The sequence below is a fragment of the Bombina bombina genome, chromosome 3 (genome assembly GCF_027579735.1).
Source record: "Bombina bombina isolate aBomBom1 chromosome 3, aBomBom1.pri, whole genome shotgun sequence".
NCBI lineage: Eukaryota > Metazoa > Chordata > Amphibia > Anura > Bombinatoridae > Bombina > Bombina bombina.
The window spans coordinates 1199505467-1199532817 of record NC_069501.1 but is presented as its reverse complement, the minus strand read 5'-3'; the positions used below and the strand labels follow the sequence as shown (position 1 = coordinate 1199532817).

The following is a 27351-nucleotide window of genomic DNA, read 5'->3' as shown; positions in this document are numbered from 1 at the left end:
AAACTACCTAAGTTTATACTATAAATTAAACTAACATTACTATTATACTAAAATTAAAATAACTATCAATTAAATAAATTAAATTACACATAAAAAAACCTAACACTACTAAAAAAAAAAAATCTACAATTACAAAAAATACTAAATTACAAAAAATAACTAACACTAAATTACGAAAAACAAACAAAATGATCCAAAATAACATTTATGTAAGAACTTACCTGATAAATTCATTTCTTTCATATTGGCAAGAGTCCATGAGCTAGTGACATATGGGATATACAATCCTACCAGGAGGGGCAAAGTTTCCCAAACCTCAAAATGCCTATAAATACACCCCTCACCACACCCACAATTCAGTTTAACGAATAGCCAAGCAGTGGGGTGATAAAGAAAGGAGTAGAAAGCATCAACAAAGAAAATTTGGAAATAATTGTGCTTTATACAAAAAATCTTAACCACCATAAAAAGGGTGGGCCTCATGGACTCTTGCCAATATGAAAGAAATGAATTTATCAGGTAAGTTCTTACATAAATTATGTTTTCTTTCATGTAATTGGCAAGAGTCCATGAGCTAGTGACATATGGGATATCAATACCTAAGATGTGGAGTCTTCCACTCAAGAGTCACTAGAGAGGGAGGGAATAAAAATAAAAACAGCCATATTCCGCTGAAAAAATTAATTCACAACCCAAAAAAATAAGTTTATTTCATTTTTGAAAGAAAAAAACTTAAAACAAAAGCAGAAGAATCAAACTGAAACAGCTGCCTGAAGAACTTTTCTACCAAAAACTGCTTCCGAAGAAGCAAATACATCAAAACGGTAGAAATTAGTAAATGTATGTTAAGAGGACCAAGTCGCCGCTTTGCAAATCTGATCAACTGAAGCTTCATTCTTAAAAGCCCACGAAGTGGAGACTGATCTAGTAGAATGAGCTGTAATTCTCTGAGGCTGGGCCTGACCCGACTCCAAATAAGCTTGATGAATCAAAAGTTTCAACCAAGAAGCCAAGGGAATAGCAGAAGCCTTCTGACCTTTCCTAGGACCAGAAAATAAAACAAATAGACTGGAAGTCTTCCTGAAATCTTTAGTAGCTTCCACATAATATTTCAAAGCTCTTACCACATCCAAAGAATGTAAGGATCTTTTCAAAGAATTCTTAGGATTAGGACACAAGGAAGGGACAACAATTTCTCTATTAATGCTGTTAGAATTCACAACCTTAGGTAAAAATTGAAAAGAAGTCCGCAAAACTGCCTTATCCTGATGAAAAATCAGAAAAGGAGACTCACAAGAAAGAGCAGATATCTCGGAAACTCTTCTAGTAGAAGAGATAGCCAAAAGGAACAACACTTTCCAAGAAAGTAGTTTAATGTCCAAAGAATGCATAGGCTCAAATGGAGGAGCCTGTAAAGCCTTCAGAACCAAATTAAGACTCCAAGGAGGAGAAATTGATTTAATGACAGGCTTAATGCGAACTAAAGCCTGTACAAAACAATGAATATCAGGAAGTATAGCAATCTTTCTGTGAAATAAAACAGAAAGAGCAGAGATTTGACCTTTCAAGGAACTTGCAGACAAACCCTTATCCAAACCATCCTGAAGGAACTGTAAAATTCTAGGAATTCTAAAAGAATGCCAGGAGAATTTATGGAAGAACACCATGAAATGTAAGTCTTCCAAACTCTATAATAAATCTTTCTAGAGACAGATTTACAAGCTTGTAACATAGTATTAATCACTGAGTCAGAGAAACCTCTATGACTTAGAACTAATCGTTCAATTTCCATACCTTCAAATTTAATGATTTGAGATCCTGATGGAAAAACGGACCTTGAGATAGTAGGTCCGGCCGTAACGGAAGTGGCCAAGGCGGGCAACTGGACATCCGAACCAGATCCGCATACCAAAACCTGTGTGGCCATGCTGGAGCCACCAGCAACACAAAAGACTGTTCCATGATGATTTTGGAGATCACTCTTGGAAGGAGAACTAGAGGCAGGAAGATGTAAGCAGGATGATAACACCAAGGAAGTGTCAGTGCATCCACTGCTTCCATCCCTGGACCTGGACAGGTATCTGGGAAGTTTCTTGTTTAGATGAGAGCCCATGAGATCTATCTCTGGAAGACCCCACATCTGAACAATCTGAGAAAACACATCTGGATGGAGAGACCACTCCCCTGGATGTAAAGTCTGGCGGCTGAGATAATCCGCCTCCCAATTGTCTACATCTGGGATATGCACCACAGAAATTAGAGAGGAGCTGGATTCCGCCCAAGCAAGTATCCGAGATACTTCTTTCATAGCTTGGGGACTGTGAGTCCCACCCTGATGTTTGACATGAGCCACAGTTGTGATATTGTCTGTCTGAAAATAAATGAATGGTTCTCTCTTTAGCAGAGGCCAAAACTGACGAGCCCTGAGAATTGCACAGAGTTCTAAAATATTTATTGGTAATCTCGCCTCTTGAGATTTCCAAACCCCTTGTGCTGTCAGAGATCCCCAAACAGCTCCCCAACCTGAAAGACTCGCATCTGTTGAGATTACAGTCCAGGTTGGCCGAACAAAAGAAGCCCCTTGAACCAAACGATGGTGATCTATCCACCATGTCAGAGAGTGTTGTACATTGGGATTCAAGGATATTAATTGTGATATCTTTGTATAATCCCTGCACCATTGATTCAGCATTTAAAGCTGTAGAGGTCTCATGTGAAAATGAGCAAAGGGGATCGCGTCCGATACTGCAGTCATGAGACCTAAAACTTCCATGCACATAGCCACTTAAGCTAATGACTGAGACTGAAGGTGCCGGCATGCTGCGACCAATTTTAAACGTCTCTTGTCTGTTAGAGAAAGAGTCATGGACACTGAATCTATCTGGAAGCCTAAAAAGGTGACCCTTGTCTGAGGAATCAAGAAACTTTTTGGTAAATTGATCCTCCAACCATGTTTCCGAAGAAACAACACTAGTTGATTTGTGTGAGATTCTGCCGTATGTAAAGATTGAGCTAGTACCAAGATATTGTCCAAATAAGGAAACACCGCAATACCCTGTTCTCTGATTACAGATAGTAGGGCACCCAGAACCTTTGAAAAGATTCTTGGAGCTGTTGCTAGGCCAAATGGAAGAGCAACAAATTGGTAATGCTTGTCTAGAAAAGAGAATCTCAAAAACTGATAGTGTTCTGGATGAATCAGAATATGAAGGTATGCATCCTGCAAGTCTATTGTGGACATATAATGTCCTTGCTGAACAAAAGGCAGAATAGTCCTTATAGTCACCATCTTGAAAGTTGGTACTCTTACATAACGATTCAAAATTTTCAGATCCAGAACTGGTCTGAATAAATTTTCTTTCTTTGGTTCAATGAATAGGTTTGAATAAAACCCCAAACCTTGTTCCTGAGGAGGAACTGGCATGATTACCCCTGAAGACTCCAGGTCTGAAACACACTTCAGAAAAGCCTGAGCTTTTACTGGATTTACAGGGATGCGTGAGAGAAAAAATCTTCTCACAGGAGGTCTTACTTTGAATCCTATTCGATACCCCTGAGAGACAATGCTCTGAATCCAATGATTTTGGACAGATTTTATCCAAAAATCCTTGAAAAACCTTAATCTGCCCCCTACCAGCTGAGCTGGAATGAGGGCCGCACCTTCATGCGGACTTAGAGGCAGACTTTGGTTTCCTAAATGGCTTTATTCCAATTTGAAGAAGGCTTCCAATTGGAAGCAGATTCCTTGGGAGGAGGATTCTGACGAAAGGAACGAAAACGGTTAGAAGCCTTAGATTTACCCTTAGGTTTTTTATCCTGAGGCAGAAAAACTCCTTTTTCTCCAGTGATAGTTGAAATAATAGAATCCAACTGAGAACCAAATAAATTATTACCTTGGAAAGAAAGAGATAGTAATCTAGATTTAGATGTCATATCAGCATTCTAAGATTTAAGCCACAAAGCTCTTCTAGCTAATACAGCTAAAGACATGGATCTAACATCAATTTTGATAATATCACAAATAAAATGATTAGCATGTTGCAGTAAGCGAGTAATGCTAGATATGTCAGGATCCAATTCTTGTTGCGCTAAATTTTCCAACCAAAACGTTGAGGCAGCCGCAACATCAGCCAAAGAAATAGCAGGTCTGAGAAGATGACCTGAATATAAATAGGCACAAACAATTGTAGGTGGGCCCAGCAAACTAGGAAGCGGCCAGTTGGCCAGGTGCACGTTGGATGAGCTAGCGACCATTTAGCTCTACATATGTACAAAAAGGCAGTTCCACAGCACCTTAAATAAAATGTCCTTTATTAAACTTTCATAGACAGTTATGCCTTTTTGTGAATATAAATGGGCCTTCCTTAGATAAGATTCAAGCTTCCTATCTAAAGGATCCTTAAAAGAAGAACTTTCTTCTATAGGAATAGTGGTACGTTTAGCAGTACGTTAGTAGAAATAGCCCCATCAACTTTGGGGATTTTTTCCCAAAACTCTATAGATTTTGCTGGTACAATTTTTTAAACCTTGAAGAAGGAATAAAAGAAGTACCTGGCTTATTCCATTCCCTAGAAATCATATCAGAAATAGCCTCAGGAATAGGAAAAACCCCTGGGGAAATCACAGGAGGTTTAAAAACAGCATTTAAACGTTTATTAGACTGAACGTCAATAGGACTGGTTACCTCAATATCCAAAGTAGTTAACACTTCTTTTAATAAAGAACGCATATACTCTATTTTAAATAAATAAATAAGTAGATTTGTCAGTGTCAATGTCTGAGGAAGGATCTTCTGAATCAGATAGATCCTCATCAGAAGAGGAAAAATTATTATGTTGCTGGTCATTTGAAATTTCATCAGCTAAATGAGAAGTTTTAAAAGACCTTTTTCGTTTATTAGAAGGTGGAAATGCAGACAAAGCCTTCAGAATAGAATCAGATACAAATTCTTTAACATTTACAGGTATATCATGTACATTAGAAGTTGAAGGAACTGCAACTGGCAATGTACTATTACTGATGGAAACACTATCTGCATGTAAAAGTTTATCATGACAACTATTACAAATTACATTTGGTGGAATCATTTCTACACTTTTACAACAAATGCACTTAGCTTTGGTAGAACCGATGTCAGGCAGCAATGTTCCAGCAGAAACTTCTGAGACAGGATCAGATTGGGACATCTTGCTCAATGTAAGAGAAAAAACAACATATAAAGCAAAATGATCTATTTCCTTATATGACAGTTTCAGGAATGGGAAAAAATGCAAAAGCATAGGCCTCTGATAGAGAAAAAAGCAAGAGGCAAACATCAATGGGGATATTGAAATAATGAAAAAAATTTGGCGCCAAGTATGACGCACAACGTAACGTAAACTTTTTTGGCGAAAATAACCGGAAATGACACACTCACGTCACTAATGACGCCGGCGTGTGAAAGGTCTCGGCGTCACATATGACGCCGGAAATGACAAAGTTGCGTCATAAACGTCTTTTTTCACGCCAAAAAAAAAATAAAATCATTTTCGCGCCAACAATGACGCAATAAAGTTTAGCATTTGACGCACCCGCGGGCTTAATACCCACAATAGCAAGAAGTAGTCAATTGAAAAAAAGACTAAACCCCAGGTAAGAAATACATTTCTTAAAATGTTTAAATTCCCCAAATATGAAACTGACAGTCTGCTGAAGGAAATACATGAACCTGACTCATGGCAAATATAAGTACAATACATATATTTAGAACTTTATATAAATGCATAAAGTGCCAAACCATAGCTGAGGTGTCTTAAGTAATAAAAAACATACTTACCAAAAGACACCCATCCACATATAGCAGATAGCCAAACCAGTACTAAAACAGTTATTAGTAGAGGTAATGGTAAATTGAGAGTATATCGTCGATCTGAAAAGGGAGGTAGGAGATGAATGTCTACGACCGATAACAGAGAACCTATGAAATAGACCCCCGTTAGGGAAATCATCGTATTCAAATAAGTGATACTCCCTTCACGTCCCTCTGACATTCGCTGTACTCTGAGAGGAATCGGGCTTCAACAATGCTGAGAAGCGCATATCAACGTAGAAATCTTAGCAAAGTTTGTAAAACTGAATTGTGGGTGTGGTGAGGGGTGAATTTATAGGCATTTTGAGGTTTGGGAAACTTTGCCCCTCCTGGTAGGCATGTATATCCAATATGTCACTAGCTCATGAACTCTTGCCAATTACATGAAAGAAAAAAACAATTACACCTAATCTAATAGGCCTATAAAAATGAAAAAGCCCCCCCCCCAAATTAAAAAAAAACATAGCCTACAATAAACTACCAATAGCCCTTAAAAGGGCCTTTTTTAGGGCATTGCCCTAAAGAAATCAGCTCTTTTCCCTGAAAAAAATACTAAGACCCCCCAAACAGTAAAACCCACCACCCAACCAACCCCCCAAAATAAAAAATTGCCCTTAAAAGGGCATTCAGCTCAGTTTTTGAAGTCCGGACATCCAGGCGGCGAGAAGTCTTCATCCAGACGGCGAGGTCTTCATCCATCCAGGCTGCATCTTCTATCTTCATCCAGGGGGCATCTTCTATCTTCATCCCGGCGGTGTGGAGCGGGTCCATCCTGAAGACATCCGGCGCGGAGCATCCTCGCCGCCGTATACTGAATCTTCAATGCAAGGGAGCCTTTTCAAAATGGCGTCCCTTGCATTCCTATTGGCTGAGTTGAATTCTAAAATTCAAATCAGCCAATAGGATGAGAGCTACTGAAATCCTATTGGCTGTTTAAATCAGCCAATAGGATGAGAGCTACTGAAATTTTATTAGCTATTCAAATCAGAGATGAGGGAAATATACCAGTGCGGAGGGAGAGGTTGAAAATGTGTGTGAGTATGGGGGTGAGGGTAGAAGAGAGGGAGTGGAGTAGCTGTGAGTGGATGGGGTCGAGGGGACAGGTAGTGAGGTGGGAGGACAGTATAAGGACAGAAACATCTTCCTTGGTAACAGGGGCAAAAGAGCTACATTTATGGGTATTTGGGTTTTGGATGATTGTTAGCTTTTGAGGAGGTGGGAGATTGGTAGTAAGTTGAGAGCTGATTTCCTTTCTGATGGAGTCAATTTTGTTATTGAAGTGGCTGGCAAAATCTTAAACTGAGAGAGAAGTTGTATTAGGAGGTGGGGGTGGGCGGAGAAGAGTATTGAACGTGGAAAACAGACGTTTTGGGTTAGAGGAAAGAGTAGAGATGGGATTAGAGACGTATTGTTGCTTATAAAGATTCAGGGCAGAATAGAAGAAGTTCAGGATGAACTTGTAGTGAAGAAAGTCAGCTGAACTCCAAGATTTCCTCCAGTGTCGCTCAGCAGTACGGGAATATCTGCGTAGGTACCGTGTCAGAGGAGTATGCCAAGGCTGAGGATGAGAGTGTGGTTTCTGAGCTATGGTAGGAGGGGCCAGAGTGTCAATGACAGATGTAAGGGTGGAGTTAGAGTGGCAGTTAAGGTTGGTCAGGGCAGGAAAAGGAGGTGATGGAAGAGAGGAGAGGTTCGAGAGAGCTAGCGAGCTGTTGCTGATCTAATGACTTAGTGCTTCTGTGAAGTTTGGTGTGAAGTGTGGAGGAAGGGGGGTTGTAGGTAGGGAGGGAAGTGATGTTGCACGTTAGGAGATGATGGTCAGAAAGAGGAAAAGGGGAGTTAGTGAAATTTGAGATAGTGCATCGATAGCTGAAAATCAGATTAAAGGAGTGACCATCTTTGTGAGTGGGAGAGTCAGGCTGAAAGAGGAAGTGAGTTGCAGAAGTTGTTTTGCAGAGGAGGCAGTGGGATTGTCAAGAGGGATGTTGAAGTCGCCAACAATGAGGGCAGGGGTGTCTGAGGAAAGGAAATAAGAAAGCCAGGCAGCAAGGTGATCTAAAAATTGAGTTGGGGGGGCGGTATATGACTGCAACACGTATAGAGAGGGGAGAAAATAAACTAATCATGTGTGCTTCAAATGAAGAAAATGTGACGGAATAGAAAAGCTGTATTTGTTGAAAGGTGCAACGGGAGGAAAGTAAAATACCAACACCACCTCTTTGTCTATTGCCAGACCTAGGAGTGTGGCTTAAATAGAGACCCCCATGTGACAGTGCAGCAGTGGATGCTGTGTCTGAAGCAGAGAGCCAGGATTCTGTAAGAGCCAGAAGGTTAAGAGAGTGGAAGATAAAGAGATCATGGATAGAAATGAGTTGCAAACAGAGCGAGAGTTCCAGAGTGCACAAGTGAAGGGGGGGTGGTTTTAGATTCAAGAGGAATGAGATTAAGGTTACCAGAGTTTTGTTTTTTAAGTCTATTTAAAGGCACACATGGATGTGCAAGACTAGGAAGTTGTGGGAGACCAGGATTAGGGGAGATGTCACCAGCAGCTATTATGAGCAAGAAGGAGAGCGACATGAGATGCAGATTTGCAGTAATGAGACTGTTTTCGGGCTGAGATGCAAGGGGGAGAGAGAGTCTTTAGGAATGTGTGAAGTTCATGAATACAAAAGTAAGGTGAGGTTAAGAGAGATGGGCTGATGAACAGTGCAGGTGCTGAGGGGGCAGGAGTAATAGAATAAAGTTGTTTGTTATATAGACAAAATTTACCAAAAAGGAATGTGAATATAGTGAGCATTATAACAAACAAAGCAAACAGTGAATAAAACACAGTGTTACAGCAGGACTTGCCTTTTCCCTTGTCCACTCCTTGTTGAATTCTTGTGCAATTCTTTTGCCCAATTGTTAATTTCTCACTTATAAATGATGTTACACTACTGCTATCTAACCTGCATTGCTTCCCCTTAGCAGTGTTAAATTTATAGGCCACAGCATTCAGCTCATTGCAATAAAGTAGGTAATGACATGATCAAAGACAATCAAAAGGCCAATTTGGAAAGTTTGATTCAGGGTGAGATAAGTAAAAATAACAGACAATAGAATTTGGGGGAAGCTGGGGTTATACCATTAGTGAAATTAAAAATGTAGGAATTATAACAAGTATTGACAAGGTTTGAACATCACATAGATGAAGACAAGATATCAGCAGAATAAATACATAACTTATTACACAGACTACAGACACATACCAAAAGAGAGACTTTGTGTACAATTAACACAGAAAACAGATTTTGGCAGCAGGTGATTGCAGGGACACAATTCACATACCAAAAGAGAGACTTTGAGGCCGAATTATCAAGCCGTCAACTGTGCTGCATTCGCCGGGACCAATATGCTCGCCTAACAATGCCTAACATCACGGCCGCGGACCTGAATACGCTCTCCATATTTATAAAAAAGCTGTCAAAAAGCCGCGCACCAAGTTACGGGGTGATGAGCAGTGGACTGTTGTTAACTAACAGTCATCGATCTCACTGCTATTCAGCTTTTCCCCAACTTTATTTATACCCTGTCACTAAACACCACCACTATACTAAAATGTTTAACCCCTATCCCGCTGCTCCCGGACCCCACCGCAACTTTAATAAAGGTATTAACCCCTATCCCGCTGCTCCCGGAGCCCACCACAACTCTAATAAAGTTATTAACCCCTATCCTTCCGCTCCCGGAGCCCACCGCAACTAAATAAATGTATTAACCCCTAAACCCCTGGCCACCCACATCACTACCACTTACTAAACCTATTAACCCCTAAACCGCCAGCCCCCCACATCGCCATAAACTAAATTAAGCTATTAACCCCTAAACCTAACAACCCGCTAACTTTACATTAAATATTAACTCATCCCTATCTTATAATAAATTTAAACTTACCTTTCGAATTAAAATAAACTATATTAAACTATTAATGAACCTACCCTAACTATTCTACTAAAAATACATTAAACTATATTAAACTATTCATTAATCTACCCTAACTATTATACTAAAATTACATTAAACTATATTAAACTATTCATTAACCTACCCTATTATACTAATATTACATTAAACTAACAATTAAATTAACTATATTACATATTTAAACACCTAACCCTACTCAAATTATTTAAATCTACTATTAAAAATTACTAAGTTACAAAAAAATAACAACTAAGTTACACAAAATAAAAAACACTAAGTTACACAAAATAAAAAATAAATTATCAAATATTTAAACTAATTACACCTAATCTAATAGCCCTATCAAAATAAAAAAGCCCCCCCCCCCAAATAAAAAAAAACCCTAGCCTACACTAAACTACCAATGACCCTTAAAAGGGCCTTTTGCGGGGCATTGCCCCAAAGAATTCAGCTCTTTTACCTGTAAATAAAAATACAAATACCCCCCAACAGTAAAACCACCCACACAACCAACCCCCCAAATAAAAACCTATCTAAAAAACCTAAGCTCCCCATTGCCCTGAAAAGGGCATTTGGATGGGCATTGCCCTTAAAAGAGCATTTAGCTCTATTCCTTTGCCCAAAGTCCCTAACCTAAAATTAAAACCCACCCAATAAACCCTTAAAAAAACCTAACACTAACCGCTGAAGATCCGGACATCCATCCTCAACGAAGCGGCAGAAGTCTTCATCAAAGCGGCCCGAAGTCTTCATCCAAGCCGGCAGAAGTCTTCATCCAGATGGCATCTTCTATCTTCATCCATCCAGAGCGGAGCGGCTCCATCTTCAAGACATCCGGCGCGGAGCATCCTCTTCTTACAACGTCTTCTGAAGAATGAAGTTTCCCTTTAAATGACGTCATATAAGATGGCGTCCCTTACATTCCGATTGGCTGATATAATTCTATCAGCCAATAGGAATTAAGGTGGAAAAAATCCTATTGGCTGTTGAGCTTTCATCCTACTGGCTGATCCAATCAGCCAATAGGATTGAGCTTGCATTCTATTGGCTATTCCTATCAGCCAATAGAATGCAAGCTCAATCCTATTGGCTGATTGGATCAGCCAATAGGATGAAAGCTCCATCCTATTGGCTGATTGCAACAGCCAATAGGATTGTTTCCACCTTAATTCCTATTAGCTGATAGAATTCTATCAGCCAATCGAAATGTAAGGGATGCCATCTTGGATGATGTCATTTAAAGGGAAACTTTTAGGTTAGGGACTTTGGACAAAGAAAAAGAGCTAAATGCCCTTTTAAGGGCAATGCCCATCCAAATGCTCTTTTCAGGTTTTTTAGATAGGTTTTTATTTGGGGGATTGGTTGTTTGGGTGGTGGGTTTTACTGTTGGGGGGGGGGTGTTTGTATTTTTATTTACAGGTAAAAGAGCTGATTTATTTGGGGCAATGCCCCGCAAAAGGCCCTTTTAAGGACCATTGGTAGTTTAATGTAGGCTAGGGTTTTTTATTTTGAGGGGCTTTTTATTTTCATAGGGCTATTAGATTTGGTGTAATTAGTTTAAATATTTGATAATTTATTTTTTATTTTGTGTAACTTAGTGTTTTTTATTTTGTGTAACTTACTTGTTATTTTCTCCTGTTAAGTGTAGTCAGTCCACGGGTCATCCATTACTTATGGAATATTTCTCTTCCTAACAGGAAACTGCAAGAGAATTACCCAGCAGAGCTTGCTATATAGCTCCTCCCCTCACCTATCATACTCAGTCATTCTCTTGCAGCCTAACTAAAAAGGAAGCTGTGAGAGATCTGTGGTGTTTTTTTAACTTAGTTTATTTCTACAATCAAAAGTTTGTTATTTTTAAATGGCACCGGAGTGTGCTGTTTATTCTCAGGCAGCATTAGAAGAAGAATCTGCCTGGGTTTCTTTCTATGGTCTTAGCAGACGTAACTAAGATCCTCTGGCTGTTTCTCATCTGAGGCGTGAGGTAACTTCAGAAAAGGGGAATAGCATGCAGGGCCCCCCTGCAACAAATGAGGTATGTGCAGTAATTTATTTTCTGAGGAATGGAATTGACTGAGAAAATACTGCTGATACCATTATAAAGTAAGTTCAGCCTTAAATGCAGCGATAGCGACTGTTATCAGGCTGATGTGTGTGTGCACTGAATGTATTTTCTAAGGAATGGAATTGACTCTGAAAATACTGTAAATACTGAAATAATGTATGAGCCTTAACTGCAGTAAAAGCGACTGGTAGCAGGCTTGTAAATAATAATACATAACTTTTAAATGTATGTTTAAAACGTTTTACTGGCTTGTTTTTGTGAGGTACTTGGTGATAAAACTTATTAGGGCATGATTTTTACCACATGGCCATTTTTGTTTTCTGCATAGAAACAGTTTCTGAGCTTCCCCACTGTTGTAATATGAGTGGGAGGGGCCTATTTTAGCGCTTTTTTACACAGTAAAAATTCAGTCACAATCTGTCTACTTCATCCTCCATGATCCAGAGAGCTCAGGGGTCTTCAAAATCCATTTTGAGGGAGGTAATCAGTCACAGTAGTCCTGTGACAGTGTATTGACTGTGAGAAAAACGTTAATTATATAATTGTTATCCGTTTTTGGGTACTAAGGGGTTAATCATCCATTTGCTGGTGGGTGCAATCCTTTGCTAACTTAATACATTTACTGTGAAAATTTGGTTGCTATAACTATTTTTGATCATTGTTATTTCAACTGTGTCAGTTTTTCTGTGCTTCTTAAAGGCACAGTAACGTTTTTTATATTGCTTGTAAATTAATCTTGAAAAGTATTTCCAAGTTTGCTAGTCTCATTGCTAGTTTGTTTAAACATGTCTGACTCAGATGAATCTCTTTGTTCACTATGTTTAAAGGCCAATGTGGAGCCCAATAGAAATTTGTGCACTCAATGTATAGATGTCACTTTAAATAAAAGTCAAACTTTATATGTTAAGAAATTATCACCAGACAACGAGGGGGAAGTTATGCCGACTAACTCTCCTCACGTGTCAGTACCTTCGCCTCCCGCTCAGGAGGTGCGTGATATTGTGGCGCCAAGTACATCAGGGCGGCCCATACAAATCACTTTGCAAGACATGGCTACTGTTATGACAGAAGTACTGTCTAAATTGCCAGAATTAAGAGGTAAGCGCGATCACTCTGGAGTTAGAACAGAGCGCGCTGATAATGGTAGAGCCATGTCTGATACTGCGTCACAATTTGCAGAACATGATGACGGAGAGCTTCATTCTGTGGGTGACGGGTCTGATCCGGGTAAACTGGATTCAGAGATTTCAAATTTTAAATTTAAGCTTGAGAACCTCCGCGTATTGCTAGGGGAGGTATTAGCGGCTCTGAATGATTGTAACACGGTTGCAATTCCAGAGAAAGTATGTAGGCTGGATAAATATTTTGCGGTACCGGTGTGTACTGACGTTTTTCCTATACCTAAAAGGCTTACAGAAATTGTTAACAAGGAGTGGGATAGACCCGGTGTGCCCTTTTCACCACCTCCTATATTTAGAAAAATGTTTCCAATAGACGCCACCACACGGGACTTATGGCAGACGGTCCCTAAGGTGGAGGGAGCAGTTTCTACTTTGGCTAAGCGCACCACTATCCCGGTGGAGGATAGCTGTGCTTTTTCAGATCCAATGGATAAAAAGTTAGAGGGTTACCTTAAGAAAATGTTTGTTCAACAAGGTTTTATATTACACCCCCTTGCATGCATCGCGCCTGTTACTGCTGCGGCGGCATTCTGGTTTGAGTCTCTGGAAGAGACCATTCGCACAGCTCCATTGGATGAAATTATGAACAAGCTTAAAACCCTTAAGCTAGCTAACTCATTTGTTTCAGATGCCGTCGTACACTTAACCAAACTTACGGCTAAGAACTCCGGATTCGCCATTCAAGCGCGCAGAGCGCTGTGGCTTAAATCCTGGTCAGCTGACGTGACTTCTAAATCCAAATTGCTTAATATTCCTTTCAAAGGGCAGACCTTATTCGGGCCCGGCTTGAAAGAAATTATTGCTGACATTACGGGAGGTAAGGGCCATGCTCTACCTCAGGACAGGGCCAAATCAAAGGCCAAACAGTCTAATTTTCGTGCCTTTCGTAACTTCAAGGCAGGAGCAGCATCAACTTCCTCCGCTCCAAAACAGGAAGGAGCTGTTGCTCGTTACAGGCAGGGCTGGAAAGTTAACCAGTCCTGGAACAGGGGCAAGCAGGCCAAGAAACCTGCTGCTGCCCCCAAGACAGCATGAAGAGAGGGCCCCCTATCCGGAAACGGATCTAGTGGGGGGCAGACTTTCTCTCTTCGCCCAAGCTTGGGCAAGAGATGTCCAGGATCCCTGGGCGTTGGAGATCATATCTCAGGGATATCTCCTGGACTTCAAAACTTCTCCTCCACGGGGGAGATTTCATCTTTCAAGGTTATCAGCAAACCAAACAAAGAAAGAGGCGTTTCTACGCTGTGTACAAGACCTCTTACTAATGGGGGTAATCCACCCAGTTCCGCGGACGGAACACGGGCAGGGATTCTATTCAAATCTATTTGTGGTTCCCAAAAAAGAGGGAACCTTCAGACCAATCTTGGACTTAAAAATCCTAAACAAATTTCTAAGAGTTCCATCATTCAAAATGGAAACTATTCGAACCATCCTTCCCATGATCCAAGAGGGTCAGTACATGACCACGGTGGACTTAAAGGATGCCTGCCTTCACATACCGATTCACAAGGACCATTACCGGTATCTGAGATTTGCCTTCCTAGACAGGCATTACCAGTTTGTAGCTCTTCCCTTCGGATTAGCTACGGCCCCAAGAATCTTTACAAAAATTCTAGGATCACTTCTGGCGGTACTAAGACCGCGAGGCATAGCGGTGACTCCGTACCTAGACGACATTCTGATACAAGCGTCAAGTTTTCAAACTGCCAAGTCTCATACAGAGATAGTTCTGGCATTTCTGAGGTCGCATGGGTGGAAGGTGAACGTGGAAAAGAGTTCTCTATTACCACTTACAAGAGTTCCCTTTCTAGGGACTCTTATAGATTCTGTAGAGATGAAAATTTACCTGACAGAGGCCAGGTTATTAAAACTTCTAAATGCTTGCCGTGTCCTTCACTCCATTCCACACCCGTCAGTAGCTCAGTGCATGGAAGTAATCGGCTTAATGGTACCGTTAATGGACATAGTACCATTTGCGCGCCTGCATCTCAGACCGCTGCAATTGTGCATGCTAAGTCAGTGGAACGGGGATTGCTCAGATTTGTCCCCCCTACTAAATCTGGATCAAAAGACCAGAGATTCTCTTCTATGGTGGCTCTCTCGGCCACATCTGTCCAAGGGGATGACCTTTCGCAGGCCAGATTGGACGATTGTAACAACAGACGCCAGCCTTCTAGGCTGGGGAGCAGTCTGGAATTCCCTGAAAGCTCAGGGATTATGGACTCAGGAGGAGAAACTCCTCCCAATAAATATTCTGGAGTTAAGAGCAATATTCAATGCTCTCCTAGCTTGGCCTCAGTTAGCAACTCTGAGGTTCATCAGATTTCAGTCGGACAACATCACGACTGTGGCTTACATCAACCATCAAGGGGGAACCAGAAGTTCCCTAGCGATGTTGGAAGTCTCAAAGATAATTCGCTGGGCAGAGTCTCACTCTTGCCACCTGTCAGCGATCTACATCCCAGGCGTGGAGAACTGGGAGGCGGATTTTCTAAGTCGCCAGACTTTTCATCCGGGAGAGTGGGAGCTCCATCCGGAGGTCTTTGCTCAACTGATTCGTCGTTGGGGCAAACCAGATCTGGATCTCATGGCGTCTCGTCAGAACGCCAAGCTTCCTTGTTACGGATCCAGGTCCAGGGACCCGGGAGCGGTGCTGATAGATGCTCTGACAGCCCCTTGGGTCTTCAACATAGCTTATGTGTTTCCACCATTCCCAATGCTTCCTCGTTTGATTGCCAAGATCAAACAGGAGAGAGCTTCGGTGATTCTGATAGCGCCTGCGTGGCCACGCAGGACCTGGTATGCAGACCTAGTGGACATGTCGTCCTGTCCACCGTGGTCTCTGCCTCTGAGACAGGACCTTCTAATTCAGGGTCCTTTCAAACATCCAAATCTAATTTCTCTGAGGCTGACTGCATGGAGATTGAACGCTTGATTCTATCAAAGCGTGGTTTCTCGGAGTCGGTTATTGATACCTTAATACAGGCTAGGAAGCCTGTTACCAGAAAAATTTACCATAAAATATGGCGTAAATATTTACGTTGGTGCGAATCCAAGAGTTACTCATGGAGTAAGGTTAGGATTCCTAGGATATTGTCCTTTCTACAAGAGGGTTTAGAAAAGGGCTTATCTACTAGTTCGTTAAAGGGACAGATTTCTGCTCTGTCTATTCTTCTACACAAACGTCTGGCTGAAGTTCCAGACGTTCAGGCTTTCTGTCAGGCTTTAACTAGGATTAAGCCTGTGTTTAAGTCTGTTGCTCCGCCGTGGAGCTTAAACTTAGTTCTTAATGTTCTTCAAGGCGTTCCATTTGAACCCCTTCATTCCATTGATATCAAGTTGTTATCTTGGAAAGTTCTGTTTTTGATGGCTATTTCCTCGGCTCGAAGAGTCTCTGAGTTATCTGCCTTACATTGTGATTCTCCTTATCTGATTTTTCATTCAGACAAGGTAGTCCTGCGTACTAAACCTGGGTTCTTACCTAAGGTAGTTACTAACAGGAATATCAATCAAGAGATTGTTGTTCCATCTCTGTGTCCTAACCCTTCTTCAAAGAAGGAACGACTTTTGCATAATCTGGACGTGGTCCGTGCCCTGAAATTCTATTTGCAGGCAACTAAGGATTTTCGTCAAACTTCTTCCCTGTTTGTCGTTTACTCTGGACAGAGGAGAGGTCAAAAGGCTTCGGCTACCTCTCTCTCTTTTTGGCTTCGTAGCATAATACGCTTAGCCTATGAGACTGCTGGACAGCAGCCTCCTGAAAGGATTACAGCTCATTCTACTAGAGCTGTGGCTTCCACCTGGGCCTTTAAAAATGAGGCCTCTGTTGAACAGATTTGCAAGGCTGCGACTTGGTCTTCGCTTCACACTTTTTCAAAATTTTACAAATTTGACACTTTTGCTTCGTCGGAGGCTATTTTTGGGAGAAAGGTACTTCAGGCAGTGGTTCCTTCTGTTTAATGTTCCTGCCTTGTCCCTCCCTTCATCCGTGTACTTTAGCTTTGGTATTGGTATTCCATAAGTAATGGATGACCCGTGGACTGACTACACTTAACAGGAGAAAACATAATTTATGCTTACCTGATAAATTCCTTTCTCCTGTAGTGTAGTCAGTCCACGGCCCGCCCTGTTTTTACGGCAGGTCTAAATTTTAATTAAACTCCAGTCACCACTGTACCCTATGGTTCCTCCTTTCTCGTCTGCTTTGGTCGAATGACTGAGTATGATAGGTGAGGGGAGGAGCTATATAGCAAGCTCTGCTGGGTAATTCTCTTGCAGTTTCCTGTTAGGAAGAGAAATATTCCATAAGTAATGGATGACCCGTGGACTGACTACACTACAGGAGAAAGGAATTTATCAGGTAAGCATAAATTATGTTTTTTGTAATTTAGTAATTTTTAATAGTAGATTTAAATAATTTGAGTAGGGTTAGGTGTTTAGTTAATTTAATTGTTAGTTTAATGTAATTTTAGTATAATAGGGTAGGTTAATGAATAGTTTAATATAGTTTAATGTAATTTTAGTACAGTGACGTGCAGTGACGTCAGAGGCTGGTGAGGCAGTGGCTAGGATACGCCTTCATTCTTTAGATATCCTTTGTTGAAGAAATAGCAATGCACATGGGTGAGCCAATCACATGAGGTATCTATGTGCAGCCACCAATCAGCAGCTACTGAGCATATTTAGATATGATTTTCAACAAAGGACATCAAAAGAATGAAGAAAATTAGATATTAGATGTAATTTGGAAAGTTATTTAAATTTGCATATGGGTTTCATATGGGTTTCATGTCCCTTTAAATGGTGTCTTGGAAAACTGGTCAACTTAGTAAACATCTGATTTTAGTCTAAAAGGATTGTAACAGAAACTCTTGTCAGATAACACAATGCTTGCTCTGATTATGAGATCTAGAAATCCATGCCCATTAAATATGTTTAAAACATACTTTTTACTTTAATGCTGCAAATTATGCTTATAGATTCTTTCATTACATAAGGGATGAGAGTCAGAGGGGGAGGAAGAGAGACAGAGAGAGAGAAAGAGACCATGGGGGAGAACAACACATAAGGAGAAAGATGGATAGATAGATAGAGAGAGAGAGACACACACACACACACACACAAGGGGGGGGGGGACCACTGCATTTTAAAGTAATAAAACAGCAGAGCTACAGAGAGTTCAGAAAATTAGTCTATAATTTAGTGTGAAGTACAGAGGCAAGCTGCAAAGTTAGTGGGTGTAAAGTTTGAGTAAACAAAATACAAAAACGACCCTGCTGTAAAAAGAGTAAAAAAACACTAAACCACATTCATTAAATTATCATTTTCACTAACAGAATCCCTTTCAGTAAAATCTTACTTTAATAAGATGTGGCTGAAACACTGCTCTCTGTGCCTCTTTTCCTGCTCTGTAAGGATTCAGGAAGTGACAGTGGCACATTCCACTGCACTTAGAGGGGAAGAACAGAACTCTCTTTTTCACTTTAGCAAAGCTAGCAGGTTCACAGGACAGCAACAAAATATATGAAAGTTGTTTTTTTCCATTTTTGTTTTGTTTTATATGATTTAACATCCAGCCCCAACCCTATGTTCCACTTACTAATGCCTCTCGCTGGATTGGTTCCGCCCAAATAGGACTGCCTCAAATAAAGCACTTATGGGCCATGCAATGATCTTAACCACTTTCATCCAGTAGATGGCGCAGCATGTTGTGTAATGGTGGGCAGACCTGCTTGTGCCTCTCCATTGCACAACATATAGCTGTGAGAAAAAAAAATGCTGGGGAAAAAAAAATTACAATTTTGTTTTTTTAAAGCCAATAAAAAAATATATATTTTTGCCCATATGAGAGGTGAAGCACTGCCTCACCTGCCTCTAGTGACTGCACATCACTGTTTTAGTATAATAGTTAGGGTAGATTAATGAATAGTTTAATACAGTTTAATGTAATTTTAGTATAATAGTTAGGGTAGGTTCATTAATAGTTTAATATAGTTTATTTTAATTTGAAAGGTAAGTTTAAATTTAGTATAAAATAGGGATGGGTTAACATTTAATGTAAAGTTAGAGAGTTGTTAGGTTAAGGGGTTAATAGCCTAATTTAGTTTATGGCGATGTGGGGGGCTGGGAGTTTAGGGGTTAATAGGTTTAGTAAGTGGTAGTGATGTGGGAGGCCAGAGGTTTAGGGGTTAATACATTTATTTAGTTGCGGCGGGGTCCAGGAGCGGCAGTATAGGGGTTAATAACTTTATTTAGTTGCGGTGGGCTCAGGGAGCGGCGGTATAGGGGTTAATAACTTTATTTAGTTGTGGTGGGCTCGGGGAGCAGCTGGATAGAGGTTAATACATTTATTTAGTTGCAGTGGGCTCCGGGAGCAACGGGATAGGGGTTAATACATTTATTTAGTTGCAGCGGTGTCGGGGAGCGGCGGTATAGGGTTTAATACATTTATTTAGTTGCGGCGGTGTCGGGGAGCGGTGGTATAGTGGTTAATAACATTATATAGGTGCCAGCGATGTCGGGCGGCAGATTATGGGTGTTTAGACTCGGGGCTTATGTTAGGGTGTTAGGTGTAAACGTTACTAGTTTTTAAATATAGAAATCAATGGGATATCTGGCAGCATCATCGCTTTCGCTGCTTTCAGACTCCCATTGATTCCTATGGCATCCGCGGCCTCCAGGGTGGCGGATTGAAAACCAGGTACGCTGGGCCGGAATAATGGCGAACATACCTGTTAGAAATTTGATAAATGGCAAAAGTTGTCAGATAGTGTCGAATTTGTATTCGGAACATCTGTAATGACGTAAGCATCGATCTGTGTCGGATTGAGACCGGCTGATCATATGTTACATCTGTTGGCGTATCGTATGTCACGTCTGTTACGTCTGTAGGCTTTGATAAATGGGGCGAATCAGGCTCGCCACAATTACGCTGCTGAATTCCAGCATATTTGCGGTTGACGGCTTGATAAATATCCCTCTTTGAGTACAATTAACACAGAAAACAGAGATTTTGGCAGAAAAGAGCTGATATCTTTGGGGCAATGCCCCACAAAAGGCCCTTTTCAGGGCTATTGGTAGTTCATTGTAGGCTAGGGTTATTTTTTTATTTTGGGGGGGCTTTTTCATTTTTATAGGGCAAGTAGATTAGGTGTAATTGTTTTTATTTTGGATAATTTTGTTTGTTATTTTTCGTAATTTACTGTTAGTTATTTTTTGTAATTTAGTATTTTTTTATTTTTTGTAATTTAGTATTTTTTATTTTTTGTAATTGTAGATTTAATTTTATTTAGTAGTCTTAGGTTTTTATTTATTTTAAGATAGGGATATTGTAATTTTAATATAAAGTTAGAGGGTTGTTAGGATTAGTGGTTATTAGTTTAATTTAGGTTTTTTTGCGATGTGGGAGGCTGGCGGTTTAGGGGTTATTAGGTTTATTTAGTGGCAGTGATGTGGGAGGCCAGAGTTTTAGGGGTTAATAACTTTATTTAGTGGCGGCGATGTTGGGGAGTGGCAGAATAGTGGTTAATATCTTTATTATAGTGTGGGTGATGTTGGGGTGCGGGTGAATAGGGGTTAATAACTTTATTATAGTGGCAACAATATCGGGAGCAGCAGATTAGGGGTGTTTAGACGTGGGGTTTATGTTAGGGTGTTAGGTTTAAACATAACTTTTTTTTCCCCATAGACATCAATGGGGTTGCGTTACTGAGCTTTTCATTCCGCGATCGCAGGTGTTAGTTTTTTGCTAACACTCTCTCCCCATTGATGTCTATGGGGAAAGCATGCACGAGCACGTCAAAGCAGCGCTTGGATTTTGTGTGGTATGGAGCTCATCTCCACCATATCGCAGGCACAAGGAGGCTTTTATGAAATTTATATTGGCAATGCTATGGAGGGTTAAATAACGCACACCCTCTATAGCGCAAAACTTGTAATCTAGGTGATTATCTTTATAACATGAATATAAATAAACATTAAAAAAAAAGGAAAACATAGCAGGCTATACACTTGAGATGCAGATGTTCAGAAACACAGAGCATAGTAATTGTTTGTGGATATGGGCGAGAGGTTACATGAAATTTATGAAAATTACATATAACTGCAAAGTCAAAACAATTACAATACAAATGTGTAAGCTTTGTCCATAAAGAGAAAAGAGGTGAAGAATGGTTACAGGAAAAGAGAGTAGGGATGGAGAAACAAGGGGAGGGATGGGTGGTAATTATATTTATTGGTAAAATTAAGATTGGGGGAAGAAATAAATTACATTTTACAGTATGAAATTGATTCATTTTAAAATATTGATATTCATCTAGAGATAAAAGCTCAGATGTTTTATTACTCCATGCTTTTAAGGTTGGTTTATTGGGGGATTTCCTATTGTGAGCCATTAATAATTTATTATTCTATTGAGCCCAATTTGTAGAAATGTAAGCCCTTACATGAACTTTTAGGGAAACAATTAAATAATGCTATTAATTTGGTAAGAGAAAAAGGTCACTCAGAGTAATGTACTGAATGTCTGCTCTATCAACTTCCAGAAAGCTGATATTAGCGGGCGTTGATACCATGAGGCCGATTTATCAAAGGCCGAATGGCCCCTGAATGCCCCTGTTTCCACGCGAGCCTTCCGCCGGATACAGCAGTTATGAAGCAAAAGTCTTAAGACCGCTGCTCCTTAACTGTTTCGCTGCGGACATCAATCCGCCCAATCCTATACGATCGGGTTGATTGACACACCTGCAAATCTGCAGGGGGTTGCATTGCACAAGCAGTTCACCGCTACAGCGTATCATGTCAGACAGACATTGATAAATCGGCCCCTATATATGAGATAATGTGCCTAAGGCTCTGCAGCTATGCTAAAAGGACATTTGAGGTAGTAGGCTACATTTTTAAGTCTTACTGGTGTTAAGTACCATTTGTAGTTCTAGAACTTGAGGGGAAGCAGAAGATTTACTTGTGTAAAAAAGACACAACCTAATTCTGAACATGCTTGCAATGACTTCATAGTGCAGGTCTTTCTTTCTTTTTTTATTTGTATTCTTTAACATTCTATTTATTGTATATCTATTTTTTGGATGATGTCTTTGTATGATTATAATTGTATTTCATAATTTATATATGTCCATGATATAAAAAATTAACCCCTAAACCGAGCCCCCCCACATCGCAAACACTTAAATACATTTTTTAACCCCTAATCTGCTGACCGGACATCGCTGCCACTATAATAAGTATATTAACCCCTAAACTGCCGCACTCCCGCCTCGCAAACATAAGTAAATTTTATTAACCCCTAATCTGCCGTCCCTAACATCGACGACACCTACCTACATTTATTAACCCCTAATCTGCCGCCCTAAAGGCACCACAACTATATTAAATGTATTAACCCCAAAATCTAAGTCTAACCCTAACACCCCCTAACTTAAATATAATTTAAATAAATCGAAATAAAATTACTACAATTAAAATAATTTATTACTACAATTAAATAAATTATTCCTATTTAAAACTAAATACTTACCTATAAAATAAACCCTAATATAGCTACAATATTACTAATAATTACATTGTAGCTATCTCAGGGTTTATTTTTATTTTACAGGCAACTTCGTATTTATTTTAACTAGGTACAATAGTTATTAAATAGTTATTAACTATTTAATAACTTCCTCGTTAAAATAATTACAAATTTACCTGTAAAATAAATCCTAACCTAAGTTACAATTACACCTAACACTACACTATAATTAAATAAATTACCTAAACTAACTACAATTAATTACAATTAAATTAAATAAACTAAAGTACTGAAAAAAACAAACACTAAATTACAGGAAAAAATAAAATAATTACAATTTTTTTAAACTAATTACACCTAATCTAATCCCCCTAATAAAATAAAAAAGCCCCCCCAATAATAATAAAAATCCCTACCCTATACTAAATTACAAATAGCCCTTAAAAGGGCCTTTTGCGGAGCATTGCCCCAAAGTAATCAGCTCTATTACCTGTAAAAAAAAAGACAATACCCCCCCAACATTACAACCCACCAGCCACACACCCAACCCTACTCTAAAACCCACCCAATCCCTCCTTAATAAAACCTAACACTACCCCCTTGAAGATCACCCTACCTTGAGACGTCTTCACCCAACCGGGCAGAAGTGGTCCTCCAGAGGGTCCGAAGTCTTCATCCTATCCGGGAAGAAGAGGTCCTCCAGACGGGCAGAAGTCTTTATCCAGGCGGCATCTTCTATCTTCATCCATCCGGAGCGGAGCGGGTCAATCTTCAATTCATTCAACGCGGAGCATCCTCTTCCTTCCGATGACTAACACTAAATGACGGTACCTTTATGTGAAATCTATCAGCCAATCAGAATTAAGGTAGAAAAAATCCTATTAGCTGATCCAATCAGCCAGTAGGATTGAACTTCAATCCTATTGACTGATCCAATCATCCAATAGGATTGAGCTCGCATTCTATTGGCTGATTGGAACAGCCAATAGAATGCAAGCTCAATCCTATTGGCTGATTGCTTTAAGATGGACCCACTCCACTCCGGATGGATGAAGATAGAAGATGCCGCCTGGATGAAGACTTCTGCCCGTCTGGAGGACCTCTTCTGCCCGGATAGGATGAAGACTTCGGACCCTCTGGAGGACCACTTCTGCCCGGTTGGGTGAAGACGTCTCAAGGTAGGTTGATCTTCAAGGGGGTAGTGTTAGGTTTTATTAAGGGGGGATTGGGTGGGTTTTAGAATAGGGTTGGGTGTGTGGGTGGTGGGTTTTAATGTTGGGGGGGTATTGTTGTTTTTTTTTACAGGTAATAGAGCTGATTACTTTGGGGCAATGCCCCGCAAAAGGCCCTTTTAAGGGCTATTTGTAATTTAGTATAGGGTAGGGATTTTTATTATTTTGGGGGGCTTTTTTATTTTATTAGGGGGATTAGATTAGGTGTAATTAGTTTAAAAAAATTTAATTATTTTATTTTTTTCTGTAATTTAGTGTTTGTTTTTTTCATACTTTAGTTTATTTAATTTAATTGTAATTAATTGTATTTATTTTAGGTAATTTATTTAATGATAGTGTAGTGTTAGGTGTAATTGTAACTTAGGTTAGGATTTATTTTACAGGTAAATTTGTATTTATTTTAACTAGGAAGTTATTAAATAGTTAATAACTATTTAATAACTATTGTACCTAGTTAAAATAAATACAGACTTGCCTGTAAAATAAAAATAAACCCTAAAATAGATACAATGTAACTATTAGTTATATTGTAGCTATCTTATGGTTTATTTTATAGGTAAGTATTTAGTTTTAAATAGGAATAATTTATTTAATAATAATAATTTTATTTCTATTTATTTAAATTATATTTAAGTTAGGGGGGGTTAGGGTTAGACTTAAGTTTAGGGGTTAATAACTTTATATAGTGGCGGCGACGTTGGGGGCGGCAGATTAGGGGTTAATAAGTTTAGGTAGGTTGCAACGACATTGGGGGCGGCAGATTAGGGGTTAATAAATATAATGTAGGTGTCTGCGATGCTGGGGGCGACAGATTATGGGTTCATAAGTATAATGTAGGTGGCGGCGGTGTACGGAGCGGCAGATTAGGGGTTAATAATATAATGTAGGTTGCTGCGATGTCAGGGGCGGCAGATTAGGGGTTAATAAGTGTAAGATTAGGGGTGTTTAGACTCGGGGTTCATGTTAGGGTGTTAGGTGTAGACATAAATTTAGTTTCCCCATAGGAATCAATGGGGCTGCGTTAGGAGCTGAATGCTGCTTTTTTGCAGGTGTTAGGTTTTTTTTTCAGCCGAATCTGCCCCATTGATTCCTATGGGGAAATCGTGCACGAGCACGTTTAGCCAGCTCACCGCTACCTTAAGCAGCGCTGGTATTGAGGTGAGATGTGGAGCTAAATTCTGCTCTACGCTCACCTTTTTGCGGCTAACGCCGGGTTTAAAAAAAAACGTAATACCAACGTTACTTTAGGTGAGCGGTGAGGGAAAACTGTGCGTTAGTCACGCACACCATTACCGACAAAAACTCGTAATCTAGCCGTATGTTTTCACATATATTGGCTTTTGAATTTTAAGTATTTATTTTATTCTCTGTTCTTTTTGATTCCCAATTTTTTTCTTAATTACAGGTTAGATTGTCCGGTAATTCTATAGATATACTGTAGATGCATCTAAAAAAAAATTATACCATTCAAGAGTTTAGTGTTTAATTTTTGTGTATAAGCTCTCTTTTCTTTTTCACTACCGACAGTATATGGTCTAAAACTGTTCCTCTCAATTCCATGAAGACAAGGGGTAGGATGCCCCACTACTACTTAAATGTGAAGTCGCCACCCATAGCATGAACAAACTGATTTTGTTTGTTTTTGTTTTTGAGAAAGTGAATATCTTATTTTTTATGTTACTTAGTCAAAATCTTGTATTATTAGCTGTTATTGATGAATATTATGCTTCAGTAATTATTATCTTCCTATACAAATATTAAACTTGTTAAATTTTCTTTCCTTAGGTTTGCTTTAATGAACAGAAAAGCCTTAGATATTTTTGGCTCTGAAGCTTCAAAGAACTTTAAAAACTTCATCCCAAAACTGGATCCAAGATTCACTGTAGTAAAACCAGAATTACCAATTGAATTTTCTTGAATTGACATACTTTCCCAAGACAAAATGTGAAAATCAGCGTGATCAGTTGTCGTATCAAGATAAATAGATGTGGAAGATTCATCAGTATTAACTAATTTTTGATGACCAATAAAAACATGACTTAATGTTTGGTTGAATATAAACTGAATGGTAGATTACTGATTCTGTGGGGATTATTCATTTGATATTGCCTCTCAAGGCAATATGGCAAAGTGAATACTATGAAATTAAATATTTCTTTATTTTAGAGCCTTGATTGTTTCAATGGCAACTTAATGAAATGCTAGAATTAAGTTGAGTAATATAAAATGACTTTGAAACAAATTATCATATATTATTGATTGTATTTTAAGAATAATTAAGATTAAAATATATTGGTATCACTCAAGAATGCACATTTTGTTTTAGTGTTTACTGTCATAAAAAACTCCATATTTATTGGTTTAGCCTAAACATTTGACATTATCAGCCATGAGATTAAATGTATGAGTCTACTTTATTAAACATGGTAGGTGCCTTTATTTATATTTGGCCTGGTGTTCTTAATAAAATGGCACACTAAGCATGTAGTGTTATCATCAAAGTTCGTGTTCTTAAATGGGCATTAAAGCCTTTGAATATAAGCAGATGAGCTAATCAGCGGTGTCAGCGTTAATCCTACTGTCCTCTTGTTGGATTTATACAGCGACACACTCTGCAATTATTAAAACAAAACTTTTTTTTTAGGTACAACAAAGAAAATTAATTTAATGTTTCTTCAATATAGGAAGACCAGTGGAGGCTTAATTGTAGAAATAAATAAACTAACTGTTCTATAGATATTAAAAAAAATTATACATTTATATCCATTTCAATTCTTGCTCTTTAAAAACTGATGTCTACATTAAACTTTCATCCTGAAAAGCATTTAAAAAATATAATTAAAGGGATAGGAAAGTCAATATAAACGTGCATGATTCAGACAGAGGATGTTATTTTAAGACACTTTTAAATTCACTTCTATTTTCAAATGTGCTTTGTTCTTTTGGTATCCATTGTTGAAAACGAAATTGCACATATCCTACACTAGTAGTTATTAGTGCATGTGTTCTAACAGAATAGCAAACATATCAGATTAGCAAACGGAAGTGACGTTCCGTCAGCTGTCTGATCAAAAATACATACTGCGCATGCGCTCCTCCAATGCCTGCACGTCACAACCCATCAGATGGCTATGTTGTTAGTGGCCGCACCACTATATTAGTTAAACCTGCCACAAACTGCAGCTACTGGGCATGTTTTTTTTATAAATTAAATATACATGGGCAATTATTCCAAAAAATAAAAAGTTTCCTAAGTGTAAATGTGTACTAAGAACATAGCCATCAAATTGATTGACACTTTTTATTTTTCGGAATAAATGCTCATGTATATATAATTTATAAAAAAAACATACCCAGTAGCTGCAGTTTGTAGCAGGTTAAATTAATATATATATATATAAAGGCATTTGTAGTGTCTAACAATCTGATAGCTATGTTGTTAGTGCACGCGGCCGCACTAACAATATAGACGTGCAGGCATTGGAGTAGCGCATGCGTGGTGTGTTTTATTAGAACACCTGCTCACATTTGTC

At 39.2% G+C, this 27351-nt stretch overlaps 1 protein-coding gene across 1 annotated transcript in view; it reads left to right on the top strand.

Moving 5' to 3' along the window:
• Positions 1-26240, top strand: part of TMEM135 (transmembrane protein 135) — an 898466-nt gene extending 872226 nt beyond the window's left edge. Inside the window, exon 15 of the mRNA XM_053708634.1 lies at positions 25604-26240. Within this exon, the coding sequence (XP_053564609.1) occupies positions 25604-25736 (133 nt within the window). The 3' untranslated portion in view covers positions 25737-26240. The remainder of the gene's footprint in view (positions 1-25603) is intronic.
• The last annotated feature ends 1111 nt before the right edge of the window (positions 26241-27351 follow it).